General features: G+C 39.2%; 1 protein-coding gene across 3 annotated transcripts; it reads left to right on the forward strand.

Moving 5' to 3' along the window:
- Positions 1-5,426: 5,426 nt before the first annotated feature.
- On the forward strand, positions 5,427-13,282 carry SRSF1 (serine and arginine rich splicing factor 1). Of its 3 annotated transcripts, XM_044677144.1 has the most exons (8): positions 5,427-5,746; positions 6,288-6,475; positions 6,986-7,158; positions 7,381-7,567; positions 7,949-8,067; positions 9,011-11,283; positions 12,110-12,228; positions 13,067-13,282. In XM_044677144.1, exons 1-5 carry the CDS (start codon positions 5,553-5,555, stop codon positions 7,969-7,971), a joined length of 765 nt encoding a protein of 254 aa, XP_044533079.1. In that variant the 5' UTR covers positions 5,427-5,552; the 3' UTR covers positions 7,972-8,067; positions 9,011-11,283; positions 12,110-12,228; positions 13,067-13,282. The 3 variants fall into 3 exon arrangements, with proteins under 3 accessions (XP_044533079.1, XP_044533080.1, XP_044533078.1); XM_044677145.1 differs by lacking the exon at positions 7,381-7,567 and having other exon boundaries at positions 6,986-7,228; XM_044677143.1 differs by having other exon boundaries at positions 7,381-8,067.
- Positions 13,283-14,361: the final 1,079 nt, after the last annotated feature.

Raw genomic sequence — 14,361 nt, forward strand, 5'->3', positions numbered from 1 at the left:
CTTGACTGAGATGAGATATTTCACTCCCAGTGAGAGAGCTCATTCATTTTGTTTATTATCAGGTATATTCTCCTCCATGTGCTTTATTTGATTCTTATTTGCTATCTATGTGGATAAATGTATTTATTTTCTTTTCAATACATGTATTGCTCACACTTAGAACACGTGGGTCACCCTTTGTTTTTGCAAAATTAGCATCAAGCTCAAGGGGGCAGGTTGATGAAATCTGAGGGAACTGAGGAAAACTGTGAAGATAGGATTAACTCTATCTTGCCCATTTTTTAGATTTAATCACCAGAAGCATATACACCCCACTTACACTTGAGCAGGGGAGGTCTGTAACCCAAGTGGGTGACAAATCAGAATCAACTGACTGCCCCCGAGCAGTCCTAAGCAAGGCTTTAGCTGTAATTGGTACCTGTAAAATGGAAGCAAGGCACAGGAAGTGATGAAAAGAATGGTCTTTAAAAGAGGCCAGAACTTCCTGGGACAATCTCTTTTGCCTTGAGCTGGACCCTAGAGGACCTCTGGCTGAGGATCTCGGACTGCTTTCTCTTGGGTGAGTGAAAAAGACTGACTCCTTCCTGGATTTTCTGAAGGGACTCTCCTAAGGAGAGGCCTCCCCTCTTGGAAGAGGCTTCATGGCTGAAGCCTTTGCTGTATTCTTCACCTGGCCCTCGCCTCAAGGCTGAGGCCCCTTCAGCTGAGGACTAATTAGCCCTGCCTGGATTGAGCCAGGGAATGGAGCAAAATATTTAGTGTTAGGATAGATATCTTGCCCTATCTTCTCTCTGATTTTCTTACTTTCACTCTCTTCCTATTTGTAAATAAACTACCATAAAAGTCATTCTGACTTGAGTCTTTCATTTGGAATTAAGTACTTAATTCCTGGAGACCCTACTCTCTGATAAATTTAGTCCAAACTTTTATTTTTACCCCTTAAACATTTCTCCCACCTTTACAAAACCAAGACAAATTTTTTTGTGGAAAAAATTGAGGAAAACTGAAACTGATGATAACCAATGTCAATGAAAACTGAGGTATTACTGAGGTATCACAACTTACTACTAACTTATAATAAACAAAGGATGGTAAAATAGAATTTTTTTTAAATATATTTTTAAACCCTTAACTTCTGTGTATTAGTTCCTTGGTGGAAGAGTGGTAAGGGTAAGCAATGGGGGTCAAGTGACTTGCCCAGGGTCACACAGCTGGGAAGTGTCTGAGGCCAGATTTGAACCTAGGACCTCCTGTCTCTAGGCCTGGCTCTCAATCCACTGAGCTACCCAGCTGCCCCTAAAATAGAATTTTTTAAAGAATACATTTCTGTTTTAAAATTTTCTGCATTTTTCACTTGCTGTTTACCAGACTAGACTCAGGCTCTAGATTAGAAGGAAACATTGGGGGCAGCTAAATGGCTCAGTGGGTTGAGAGAGGAGATCCTAGGTTTAAATGTCACCTTAGATACATCCTACCTATGTGATCCTGGGCAAGTCACTTAACTCCCATTGCCTAGCCCTTATCACTCTTCTGTCTTAGAACCAATACACAATATTGTTTTTTTTTTTGTTTGTTTGTTTTTAATTTTAAACCCTTAACTTCTGTGTATTGACTTATAGGTGGAAGATTGGTAAGGGTAGGCAATGGGGGTCAAGTGACTTGCCCAGGGTCACACAGCTGGGAAGTGTCTGAGGCCGAATTTGAACCTAGGACCTCCTGTCTCTAGGCCTGGCTCTCAATCCACTGAGCTACCCAGCTGCCCCCACAATATTGTTCTAATAATGGTTTAAAAAAGAGAAGGAAGTGAGACATTCATTAGACCATCTAACATTTAACAAAAGAAGATTTATTTAACGATAGCATAGAAAGAGTATTCAGGGTTCTGTCCTGGGCCTTATTTTCTTCTCCTTCTTTACTGTTTCACCTGGTAATCTCACAAGTTTCAATGAGATGAATCTCAGATTTACTTATTCAGACCTAACCTCTCAGCTGTCTTCCAATCTCACATCTCCAACTACTGACTGGGCCTCTTAAATTGGATGTCCCATAAACACATTAAATCCAACATGTCCAAAACTGAACTCATTATTTTTCCCCCAAAGCTCATCCCTTCCCATCCCATTACGAACTTCCCTTTTATTGTCTAAAGCCTAGAGTGATATCATCCTCCCAGGCACCCAGGCTCACAGCCTAATGTTATTCTTGACTCTTCTGTTACTCATCCCCTCTCCCATATGCAATCTATTGCCAGGATCTGTTAATTTTACTTTCATAACATCTTTTCAATAGTCCCTTTTTTTTCCCACCAATCTGATAAAGGTCCTTATCACTTGATATATGAATTAATCTTACTGGTTGGTCTTCCTGCCACCAAGTATCTCCCCACTCCAATCCATCTATCACTCAGCTGTCAAAATGATCTTAAAACACAGGTATGATCATTCCACTCTTCTACTCAATGAATTCCAGTGGCTCCCTGTTACTACCAGGATCAAATCTAAAATCTTTTTGGTATTCAAAGCCCTTCATAAACTGCCCCCACATTCCTGTCTTTTTACACTTTATACCCATCCACATACTTTGTTGTCCCAGTGTTATTTCAGTGACACTGGCCTCTTTGCTGTTCCTTGAACAAGATTTTCCATTTCTCAGCTCTGGGAATTTCCCCCATACTAGTGTTCTTCCTCCTCATCTCTGCCTCCTGACTTCCCTGGCTTCCTAAAAGTCCCAGCTAAAATCACACCTTCTATAGGAAATCTTTCTCCATTCCCCCTTAATTCTAGTGCTTTCTTTCTATTGATTATTCCCAACTTATTCCATAGATAACTAGTTTGTATATTGTTGTTGTTCAGTCATTTAGCCATTTCAACTAAAATCCCCATCTTGTACAGTAAGCCTTACCAAATCCCTCATAGTTCTAATGCTGTTCCTCTGCTATTTCCTATTTATCCTATACATATCTTGCTTTGCATATACATAAATTTATGTTTGCCTGTTGTTTCCCCTTTTAGATTGTAAGCTTGAAGGCAGGGACTGTCTTTTGCCTCTTTTTGTATCCCTTGTATTTAGTATTGTGCCTGGCACATAGTAGGTGCTTAATAAATGTTTATTAATTGGCTGAATTGAAATGAAACCAATTTGAAAGTTTCTTCTTCATAATAAATCATGTTCATATTAATTTCTTCATAACATATTCATTTAATGACTTCTTGAATTTAAAGATAAAAATAAATCTAATTGATATTTTATTTGCTCCAAAAGCCTAACTTGCCTTCCTCTAAATAGCAATAAAATCAGAAAATAAATTGATTACATTAAATTATACTGTCATGAATATATCCAAGCAGATACTTGTTTTAATGGCCCTGAATGAAAATGTACTAAAATTAAAATTACTTGTTTAAATTACTTTAGTGATCCTTGATGCAATCAACATAAGATGAATCAGAATGGGAAAATAATTGTTAAAATAGTAAAGGATGAAGGTCATGATAGGGAAATGATCAGAAACAGGACAACAAAGCATCTACTAAGTGTTTAGGAATTATCTGTTGTATAGTTTAAATCTGCTAGTTAATTTAGCATCTCCTATGGATAACTTGGGCTTTGTTAAGCATATAGTAGGCATTTCCCTCAATCTTATTTTCTCTTTTATCCTTCTCTCCCTCTCCTTTTAGTCTTTTTCTGTTCACAAATATTTTTGTTTCTGACTGTCTCCCTTTTAACTTGTCCTTTCTCCTCTTTTTCCTTCCCTATAGGTTAAGATGGGTTTCTGTAGTTAACTTTGTGGGGATATTATTCCCACTTTGTGCCATTTCCAATGAGAGTAAAGTTCAAGCATTGTCTGCCATCCTCCCATTTTCCCCTCTACTGTATTGGTTCTTACCTGCCTCATGTAAGATAATTTAGCCCCAATTTTTCTCTCCTTTTCTCTTTTCCCAATATACTTCTCATTCTTATTCCTTGATTTTGTTTCGCTTTTTTTTTTTAAATCATCCCATCATGTTCATTTTAACATTATGCTCCTATTCACTGTCCTAGTATCCTCCATACCTTATCATAAGTAATTTGGGTTAGGTACCTTTGATAGCTAAAGTATCAAAGGATTTTAAGTATCATAGTTATCACCTAGTGTAGTAATGTAATCAATTTAATCCCATTGTTTCCCTTGATTCCTCTTTCTTAAGTGTCCTGGTTAACACTTTCCCAAATAGGAGTATTAGTTGAGTGGCTTGAGTTTTTTCTTTTACTTTTTATACTTCTCTAGTGTGTTGAATTTGATTATCGAATGTTCTTTTCAGCTCTGGTCATTTTGCCTGAAAGTTCTCCTAATTCCGGTGCTTTCCCTCTTTTAAATATTTCCTTTGTACCCTGTTTTGTACACATTTGCATGTTGTCTCCCCCATTAGATTATAAACTCCTTAGATCTAGGGACTCTCTTTTGCCTGTTTTTGTATTCCAAGTACTTAGCACAGCTCCTGGAATCTAGTAGATGCTTAATAAATGTTTATTGATTATCAAGTTGTCTTCCTATCCTTTCTTCCCCGTCGAGAAGGCAAGCAATTTGTTAAGATTATAAAATTGTGAAGCATGTAAATTTTGCATTTTTCTTGATTTAGTTCACAGTAAAAAAAAGGGGGGGGTGATCTGAGTGCCGCCCTCAAAGAGCTTACGTTCACTATCCTTTATTAGCGGGTGTACCCTCCCCAAATTTAGCATTCAGAATTGTACACCAGGGAATCAACTTATTTGTGCAAGTGCCGGGCAGGGATTGGAAGGGAACCTAGGCCTTCTTCGAGGTCTCTCGCTGCGTGATGACGTCAGCGCGAAGTAGGCAGCGAGACCACAGCAAAGCCCCCAGGCTTGTTAAGACCAGCCACGCGGCCGGGTTAAGGACTTCGCACACACCTTTGCGCGCGCAGACTCGCGGCCTCCACCCCAAGACAGAGGCGCGGACTTTCGTAGCTCCAATCCCCGCCCCCTGCTTTACTCCACTTTTGTCCCCGCCCTTCGGCGTTTTCCCGCCAAGAGCCGTTACTGCCGCGCGGAATTGTGGGCCAGAGGAGCCGGCAGCCGGGCCTATTTTATCTCTCCCCGAGGCGCCAAACCGCCCAGAAGACACGGCCTCCTTGGTCCCAAGAAAATCAACTTGGCCCAACAGGAACAAGTAGCTCTAATAAACACAATTCCTTTGAAAGTTTTCTTCCTGCCAGTGGTTTTGCCATTCTGAAGTCCGACGACTCGATATATCATACCAGTGCGGGACTTTTTTTTAAGTTCTCCTGTCGCCGCGGAGGGTGACGCCAGTTGCGCGTGCGCAACGAAAACCGCATAGCGCCCGTTGCGTTCCTGCGCGTGCGCAGCATATCCACGAGAGTACCACCTGTCTCCCCTCCCCCGTATCCGTGCGCGGAGCAGGCAGATAAGGGCGCCATTTTGGAGCAGCCGCGGGAGACGTGGTGTAGCTTGCAGTTTTCCTCCGCTGTGTTTGGAGGGTGGGGGAGGGAAATCCGGCTCTTGAGTCCGCGCCTTTCTTCGTCGTCGCTACCGCCATGTCGGGAGGAGGAGTGATTCGGGGACCGGCTGGGAACAACGATTGCCGCATTTATGTGGGCAACCTACCCCCGGACATCCGCACCAAGGACATAGAGGACGTGTTCTACAAGTACGGCGCCATCCGCGACATAGACCTCAAGAACCGCCGCGGAGGGCCCCCATTTGCCTTTGTGGAGTTCGAGGACCCGCGGTGAGGAGGAGGCCCGGGACGGAGCTGGATGGGGAGGGGAGATAGAAGGCGGAGGAGGGCGCAGGCCCGCCCTGCAGCTTGTGAAGAGGGGGAGCTGGGGCCTGCGCTGAGGAAACAAACGCATGGCTTCAGAAAGGGTGAGGGGAGCATTCGGGAAGCCCTGGGGAGAGTAAGAAGCTACTGACTACTCTGCCACCTTCCCCGTAATCCCCTTGGTGGGGACCACGTGGACGCCGATGGGGAAGCCTGTGTTCACAGCCCTACGGCGGGAAGTCGAGATCACAACGGGGGGAAGACTCGTGGAGCTGCTTGAAGGGACGCGCGAGCGTGGCGTGCCCGGGGTGGGGGAGGGGCCGCCGCCGGTCCTTTTATGCGGAGTCTGTGGGTTGCTTCTCCCGCACCCCTCCTTCCCATCTCCCCTCTCGCGGATTTTATGCGCATGTGCGAAGTCTGGGCTGCCGCTTGCTCCTGAGTTACCCGTACTTGAGCTCCCCGGAATTTGCTCATATCGCGTGTGTGCTCTTTATTTCCTTCCATTCAGGGACGCGGAAGATGCAGTGTACGGGCGTGACGGTTACGATTATGATGGATATCGGCTCCGGGTGGAGTTTCCCCGAAGTGGCCGGGGTACTGGCCGAGGGGGTGGTGGCGGCGGTGGTGGCGGTGGAGCCCCTCGAGGCCGCTATGGCCCCCCGTCCAGGCGGTCTGAATACAGAGTGGTCGTTTCTGGTGAGTTTTCATTTTCCTTTGCGCGACAGTAGTTTACTGCATGCATTTTCGTGGTGGATCAACTTATTTTCTGAATTATGCCGTGTCTGTAGATCAAGAAAGCAAGGTCCAAAAATCCTGACCAACATATACAGTCTTTGATGTTATCCCGGTTCAAGTCGCTTCTCAGTTCCTCGGTCAATTTTTTGAGGCTATGAGTTGCTGAGTGCTAACCATCTTTGCTAAAGGAGTTTATTCACAGGGAGAACCTTATTCTATCAATGAAATCACAGCCTACCTATCTCTGAATTCTCTTAGTAGGAAGGCATTAACTCTAAAATACACTTAGTGTACAGTATGATAAAAAAAATACTTAACGTTTTGCAAATAACCCGGTATTTTTTAGTCCAAGTCTTTAAGTGATCCTTTGTGTTCCTGGCTATTACCTCTGCATAAATGGGTGCTTTGTAAATGGATGGTAAGGGGGGGGAAATGTAATACTTGGTATTAACAGTTTTTATTTTGATTCAGGGCTGCCTCCAAGTGGAAGTTGGCAGGATTTAAAGGATCACATGCGTGAAGCAGGTGATGTATGTTATGCTGATGTTTACCGAGATGGAACTGGTGTCGTGGAGTTTGTTCGGAAGGAAGATATGACCTACGCAGTTCGAAAACTGGATAACACTAAGTTTAGATCTCATGAGGTAGGTTATACACTTACTCTTTTTTTGGGCCTGAATTGGATACAAGGGGCATAACAATGGGACTTGAAAGGTAAGGACCCAGGCAAAGATGTTCTGTGCTTTTATGGACTGAGACAAATAACATTCCTGGTTCTGTCTGATATTTTATGGCACTGTATTCATTTCAGTCAGCATGCCTTGAAGACATAGATCTTTCAATCGAAAGTTCTGTCTATTCAATAGGGAGAAACTGCCTACATCCGTGTTAAAGTTGATGGGCCAAGAAGTCCAAGTTATGGAAGATCTCGTTCTCGAAGCCGTAGTCGTAGCAGAAGCCGTAGTCGAAGCAACAGCAGGAGTCGAAGTTATTCCCCAAGAAGAAGCAGAGGATCTCCACGCTACTCCCCCCGTCATAGTAGATCTCGCTCTCGTACATAAAGATAATTGGTGACACTTTTTGTAGAACCCCATGTTGTATACAGTTTTCCTTTACTCAGTACAATCTTTCATTTTTTTAATTCAAACTGTTTTATTCAAAATGGGCTGGTGTTGAATTGCATTCTTGTGTAATATCCTTTTGCTCCTAACATCAACATTCCCCTCATGTCTTTGGTAAATTGTATTTTAAGTGATGTTGTAGGCAGGATTGTTTAAATTTAATTACCCATGCTCTTCAGACTGTGATATTGCTGTGTAAATGTCTGTGTTCCTATGGTGTGTATGAACTGGGATGTTGGGAATGTTTGGTTATCTTGTCTTATCTGGGGGAATTCTTATGTTTTATCTTGCCTTTTCATGTGTCTTTCTGTAGACATATCTGAAGAGATGGATTAAGAATGCTTTGGATTAAGGATTGTGGAGCACATTTCAATCATTTTAGGATTGTCAAAAGGAGGATTGAGGAGGATCAGATCAATAATGGAGGCAATGGTATGACTCCAAGTGCTATTGTCACAGATGAAATTGGCAGTATTGACCTTATACTAGAAGGCAGTGGTTAAAACTTGAGTATTTACATCTACCATAAAACACCTGCAAACGTTTTATATTGTAGTTACTTTGAGCTACAATTGCTCTGCTCCTTAAAACCTTGGCAATTGTGGCAAAGATTACATTGCCCATTTATAGCAATTTTGACTCATTTTGCTCCCCCTTTTTTGTTTTTTTTGTTTTTTTGTTTGTTTTAATAGGGACTAATGTGGGAAGGACTGACTAATTTGTCACTATGCTTAGTTACAACTGTTAATGTAACCTGCTGTTGGTGTACATGTGGGTACAGGGTATCTTAATTCCAAACAGATAGAGTATAATATCAATACTGCTAAATCTGCATGTCCTCTGTGTGACTGATATAGCGTTGCTATTTCATTTTTAAGCATCGAAATGAAAGCAAAGTATAGAACTCCGAAATGTTGGTGTAGATAATCTAGTTGGGAATAATACCTTAAGTCTCACCTCACCCTTCCCCAGATATGTTTTGCAACAGAGAATTTATTTTAATTTATAGATTAAATTGCAGATGGGAGCACTAGTCTTAGTTTAGAACTAGGTGGGTAGCTATAGCAGTAAACTTTTTCAACTACATAACTTTTTGCAACCACAAAACCTGTAATACACTGTACAGTAACAAATGTTGGCATTATCAGTTGACCTGTAAATATACAATGCTTCTTCCAATTAGTCTCTATGATAATTAAGTTTCTAAAATTTATCTGAACTTCACCATTCAAAAGCTTGTTTTGGGGAATTGATAGTTATTGATGTACATCTGTTAAACTGATGACAGACATAACTCATCATTCCCCAGAAACCTTTTTTTGATTACAGTATCTAACATTTTGCCTCCTCTTTTTTGGTTTTGCTGGTTATAAAGGTTTGGATTGGAGAGGGCTCACTGGATCCCAATCCTTGGAGCTGGATCATTGGATTCAAATCATAATGTGGATAGGATAGGGAGGATGAATTACAAGGATTCATGGAGCGGGATCAGATTACCAGGAACATAGGAGTGGATTCCTGCCCCAACCAAACCGCATTCGTGTGGATTTTTTTTATTCAACTTAATTGGCTATTCCAAAGATTTTTTTCCTATTTTTGACGATTGGAGCCCTTAAGATGCACGATGGAATTGTGTTTTGCATTTTTTGGTAAAAGGAGCAAAGCGAGGACCTGGAGAGGTACGCTGGAGCAATCTCCTTGGAAGGATTCAGCACGAGTAGATGGTAAACTTATAAAGGGGAAAAGGGGGGGTTTGTTTAAAGTAAAATAGTAAATCAGTAAGTCACTTCTCTAAATTAAAAAAAAAAAACAAATTCGGAGTTGAAGAATAAGTAGGTTTCCAATTGGCTATAGCCATTTTTCTTTGAAAAATAAAACATTTTTTAAAAAACTATGCATGGTTGTCCTTTTTCATCTTGATGTGAGAGCAGTTTTTTCAGTAAACTGGTGAGAAGCTTAATTTGAAATTGACTAAAAAACATATAGGTTTGGGTATTATTTTCTTTCCATATCAGCAATTACAGATTACTTCAAAAAGTTAGACTAGCATTTGCTGTGCCTACTTTATTTAGTAAACAACTAAAGGGCTATATAGAAGCCTACCAAATGGTGGGAAATTACAGGATATGACTATTGAGAAGCCCTACTGAGATAATCTCATATTAATTTAAAGTGATAATTAAGTAGATTTAAGGTAATATAGTATTGAATGGTAATTGTAAATTGAATTCAACATTTGTATACCTGAGATTTGGAGGCATAAGAGTTTACTGGGAGGTTGCTATATAAGATGTTGATTTCATCCATACTACTATTATCTACCCATGTTTTAAAACATCACTAAGTAATTGATATCATTTGAGAAACTTGAGTTGCAAATAAAAGGCTGGCTTTTGATGGAACTTGTATTTTTCATAAATTATTATCAGCCTTGGCAGGCAGTTGTATCCTTAGCTATCAGCTTATAAAATGTAAGATAATTAGAACTGAATTATTGAACTTTGCCTAGTTATTCTTTGGGCAAAATTCCAACATCTGTTAGTAGTTATCACTGAAAGCCCATAGAGGTTAGACCAGAGGGCTTTGCAATTAGGAGGACCTGGGTTCAAGACCAAACATTAAAATTAACATGAGTCTTGTGCCCCAGGGAATTCTCAAGATTTAAGTTACATAAAATTTCCTGGGGGGGGGGGCGATAAAAAATTGTTGGCTAGTTTACTTTGAACCCCTATAAGTGAAAACCAATCTTAAGGGTTCCTAAAAACAAGTAATACCCAGCAAAATCACATTCCTTTTATTATGAACTTCAGAAACAGATTAGTCTATTTCATTAAATGAAAGGGAAAGTAGAAGGCCACAGTGGAAAAAAACTCAATTTGAAATTAGCTTTTTAAAGTGTAAAAGGCTAAAAATATGCTTTAAAGTTGGAAGGTGCCTTAGAGGTCCAAAGTCCAACCATAACCTGCCTGAGATCAGACAAGTGACAGCCAAAATTCCATCCCAGGATCTGGTTCTAAATCTTAGGAGTTTTTTTCCTGTTGTACTACTATGCTGCCTCTACTAAATTTAAAATTGAACAGTTCAAGTATAGTGTACTGTTAAAAAGGTTGGTTAACACCCATTAGGTTCTTAGCAAGCTGAGCAGGAGTAGAAAGTGTTCTCAAATTACTATTTGGAGAGAATGTTGGTGGAAATTTATGTAAACAACCAAACAAGTATTGGTTTGCTCTCACAATGTAGACAAAAGAAACCTGGTCTCAATTGAGTGATAACTTTACCATTCTAAATCACTTTGATACCATAACAGGTTAAGGTTAATTCTAAGACTAAAAAGTGAAATTTGAAATGTAATTTGTTAATATGATCAGAGCTAAACTGAGGAAAATTCAAATTCAATTTGCCTACTTTTGGAAATGGGGTATAAAGAGTATAAGGAATTCAATGAAAACACTGTTCTATCAAACTAGTTTAATAATAAAGTTTGTTTTTCTTGGCCTCTGAATGAACTGTACCTGGGTTGTTGGGGGGAAGCTATAATTAGTCCCAACATTTCTAACCTAGAAGAAATTTCTTTTAAGAAGCATTTTAATTTTCACATCTGACTTGAGAGCAGTCCACCATGTTACAGCCCACCTGGAAATCTAAAAGGTAAGACATTTAACTTATTTATGGTCCATACTTTTATAGTTGTGTATATTGTTAATTCCAAATTAACCTATGAGAAGAGTTTTTAAGCCATGCTTTAGCTATATATTATGAGACTAGCTGTTCACAGGCTATAGTTTTGGTTGGTATATTGAAGAACCGTATCCTTTTCATGCTTCATTTTCTTTCATCCCTGTGGATAATCTCCATTTTTTTATAACATATGTAGTGTGATCATTGAGTGCTTATGACATTTGGCACATACTTTATCTGCTTAAGCTAATTCTATAATTGACACCAGCAGTATGGTCACTATCAGTTTGAAAATAGAATTCCTGTGTCTTTCTTTTAATTTGCCATTTTTACTATCACCAAGTTAGCTGGAAATAAAAGGTTTTTTTACCCCAGACATATGTGCTTTTCAATCTGCTGGGGCTCTTTTGTATATCAACCAAATCTCAGGGTCAGAGAATAGAATTCTAAATCTAACCTAAAGTGTGAATATGAACTTTAGGGGGTCAGGTCATATAACATCCCTTAGCATAGCCTATGTTTTGGGGATCCTGACTGGATTTGTGGGTGGGGTTTATTTTTAATGAAAGCCTTTGAGAAAAGTAAAAGGTTTATATGTGAATGTTTTAAGAAAATAGTATAACAAACATCTATCTCACATTATAAAAGAATGAATAATGTCACTTGATATTTGTTGTCCCCTTGTGGAATTAAGTGATGATGCTATCTATAGGGAAAGTCTTCCCTTCTTAATAGCACTTTTTAAAACCTTACTTAAAGGGATAATAGCGTAAATTAACTTTTGTTTTATGCTTAGGCCCAAGAAGTTTCAACATACTGAAGCCAGCATTTGTTCCTATGAATCCAAGCACTTTGGAGGTGCTTTTTGCCAGCTATGAAAGCTGCCTGAACAGAATACTTAGATAAAAGTCTGTTGTGAGTCTTTTGGGGGAGGAAGTCTTTTTGTTTTCCTACTGACAAAGCAAATGCCTATTCCACCCATAGAGATGCTAGGTATTTTGGATCAAACAAGTTTTATACCTCTTTAGTCTTAATTCTTTATCTTAGTTCTTTATAGTTAAAAAGAGAAGGTATGACTTAACTAAAACATTGCTTGTACCTTCTACCTATTTGGTCTAGTGTCACTTTTGAATATTTCAAAGAAAATTCAGTTGTCTTGAAAACAAAAATTAATTTTGATTTGGAGACGAAAATTTTTTCAAAAGAGATTCTTTCATCTCTGTGGTTAAGAGAGAATTGCTGTTTTTCATTTTTCCATTATAATTTATCTTAAGCAAAGCAAATCATGTACCCTAAAGTCTACCCTTATGTTATTCTGATGTTTATGCTCTATACTACAAACTAGCGCAATAGCCATAGTTATAAGTCAGAATTTTAGATATCTGATCCATGAACATAATATTAACTTTTTAAATCTGGGTAATTTTGTGCTACTCAGTAATTTTTACTTATCTCAAGGAGTGGATTAGAATTTACTTCAACTAGAAAAGTTAGTAGTTTAAAAACAGTTTGGAATTCCCATCAGAACAATTTATGTGAAGATCCGTTCTAAACCACAAGAGGGAGCCAATTCTATCTGTAAAAATTTCTACCACAAAAGTTAAAATTGGTTGCCATTCTAGTGTTGCTTATTGAATAGAAGCAAAGAGGGAATATTCTTTACCACTATTTCTCATTTCTTTTTCATTCCATATTTTATTTACATTTTGAACTCCAATACTAGTTCTGAGTCAACTCTTCTACTTCAATTTAGGTTTGAATGAATTGGGTAGCTTTCTTCGAAACCTCTCGTGGGATATGGCATTTTAAAGGCCCAAGTGCAATTGGACTTTTCTGATAACAACCTGTTACAATGAGTGACTGCGTTTGGAGGGATGGGTACAAGAATAACAGTGCAAAGAAGAAGGAATTTAGGTGTGAATTAGTCTTTCTTTGACAATTAAAATTGTTTTTTGAAGACATTTGTAAATATTTGTTTCTGTGATTTGAATTTGGGGACAGGATCATTAGGATAATTGGTTAGTCAGTGACTAGCCTTCAGGTGAGTACTATAGTTTCTTCACCAAATTTCAAAGGCTGAGGACTGCAGGTGGTCCTATGTAATTTTATTTATTTTGGGCAAGATCCGCACAATTGAATACCCTTTGATCTGAAATTAGGTCTACTGTTGAGAATCATTCAACATATTCCCCAAATACTCTTTAAGAATTTATTTTTAGAACAAAACCCAAATCACATCTGAGTAATCTGGATTGTATTTAGTTTTAGATAAGACCATCTTAAAATGTTCTAAGAGAATGGAAAAAAGCAAAGAATATGGACTTTGAAGGCTGAAAAAGCTTGCCTTTCAGCAAATTAGATTGTAATGAAATTTAACGATGTTGAGTACAAAGTTGGAAAAGTTAAATCACTTCTAAAATTTGAATTGAGATGGTTAAGAATGACTGACTTTCACATCAACACTGACTTTTTGCTAAGAACATAAGCATTTTGTTTAGAAAGATAAGCCCGGGATATTTAGCCCAGGAGTTCTGTGAATTTCAGTTTTCCAAAGAATAGAAATGACCAAACTTTGTCAGATATGTGGTAGGTACTGCACACTTAAAAGTATAGGAGCTTACAAAAGAAATGAGAAGGGAGGGAATGGGCTACATTTATGATACCGGAAGCGTATATTTTGCATATAAATCTAGATGCCACCATGTACCCACATAATATTGATTCAATGCTATATCCCAGATGTACCCTTGGGAGTGAGTATTTTGTCAGGGAGATTCCATTTGACTCAAGGGCTGATGTTAAGGGGTAATGGTGGTTTGAAATAAAAACCACCAAAGGTTATGGACGGGTGTTCCAAGGCCGCCTCATTATCTGGTTTAAGATTTAGGGCAAGTTGGTTTACTAATAAACCTCTATATTCTTAATACCCCATATTGTCTATCTTAGAATTGATACTAAACATCAATTCCAAGGAAGAGGAACAGGTAAAGAATAGGCAGTTGGGGTTAAGTGACTTGCCCAGCATCACACAGCTAGGAAGCATCTGAG

Source organism: Gracilinanus agilis, chromosome 4, assembly GCF_016433145.1.
Source record: "Gracilinanus agilis isolate LMUSP501 chromosome 4, AgileGrace, whole genome shotgun sequence".
NCBI classification, from domain to species: Eukaryota; Metazoa; Chordata; class Mammalia; order Didelphimorphia; family Didelphidae; genus Gracilinanus; species Gracilinanus agilis.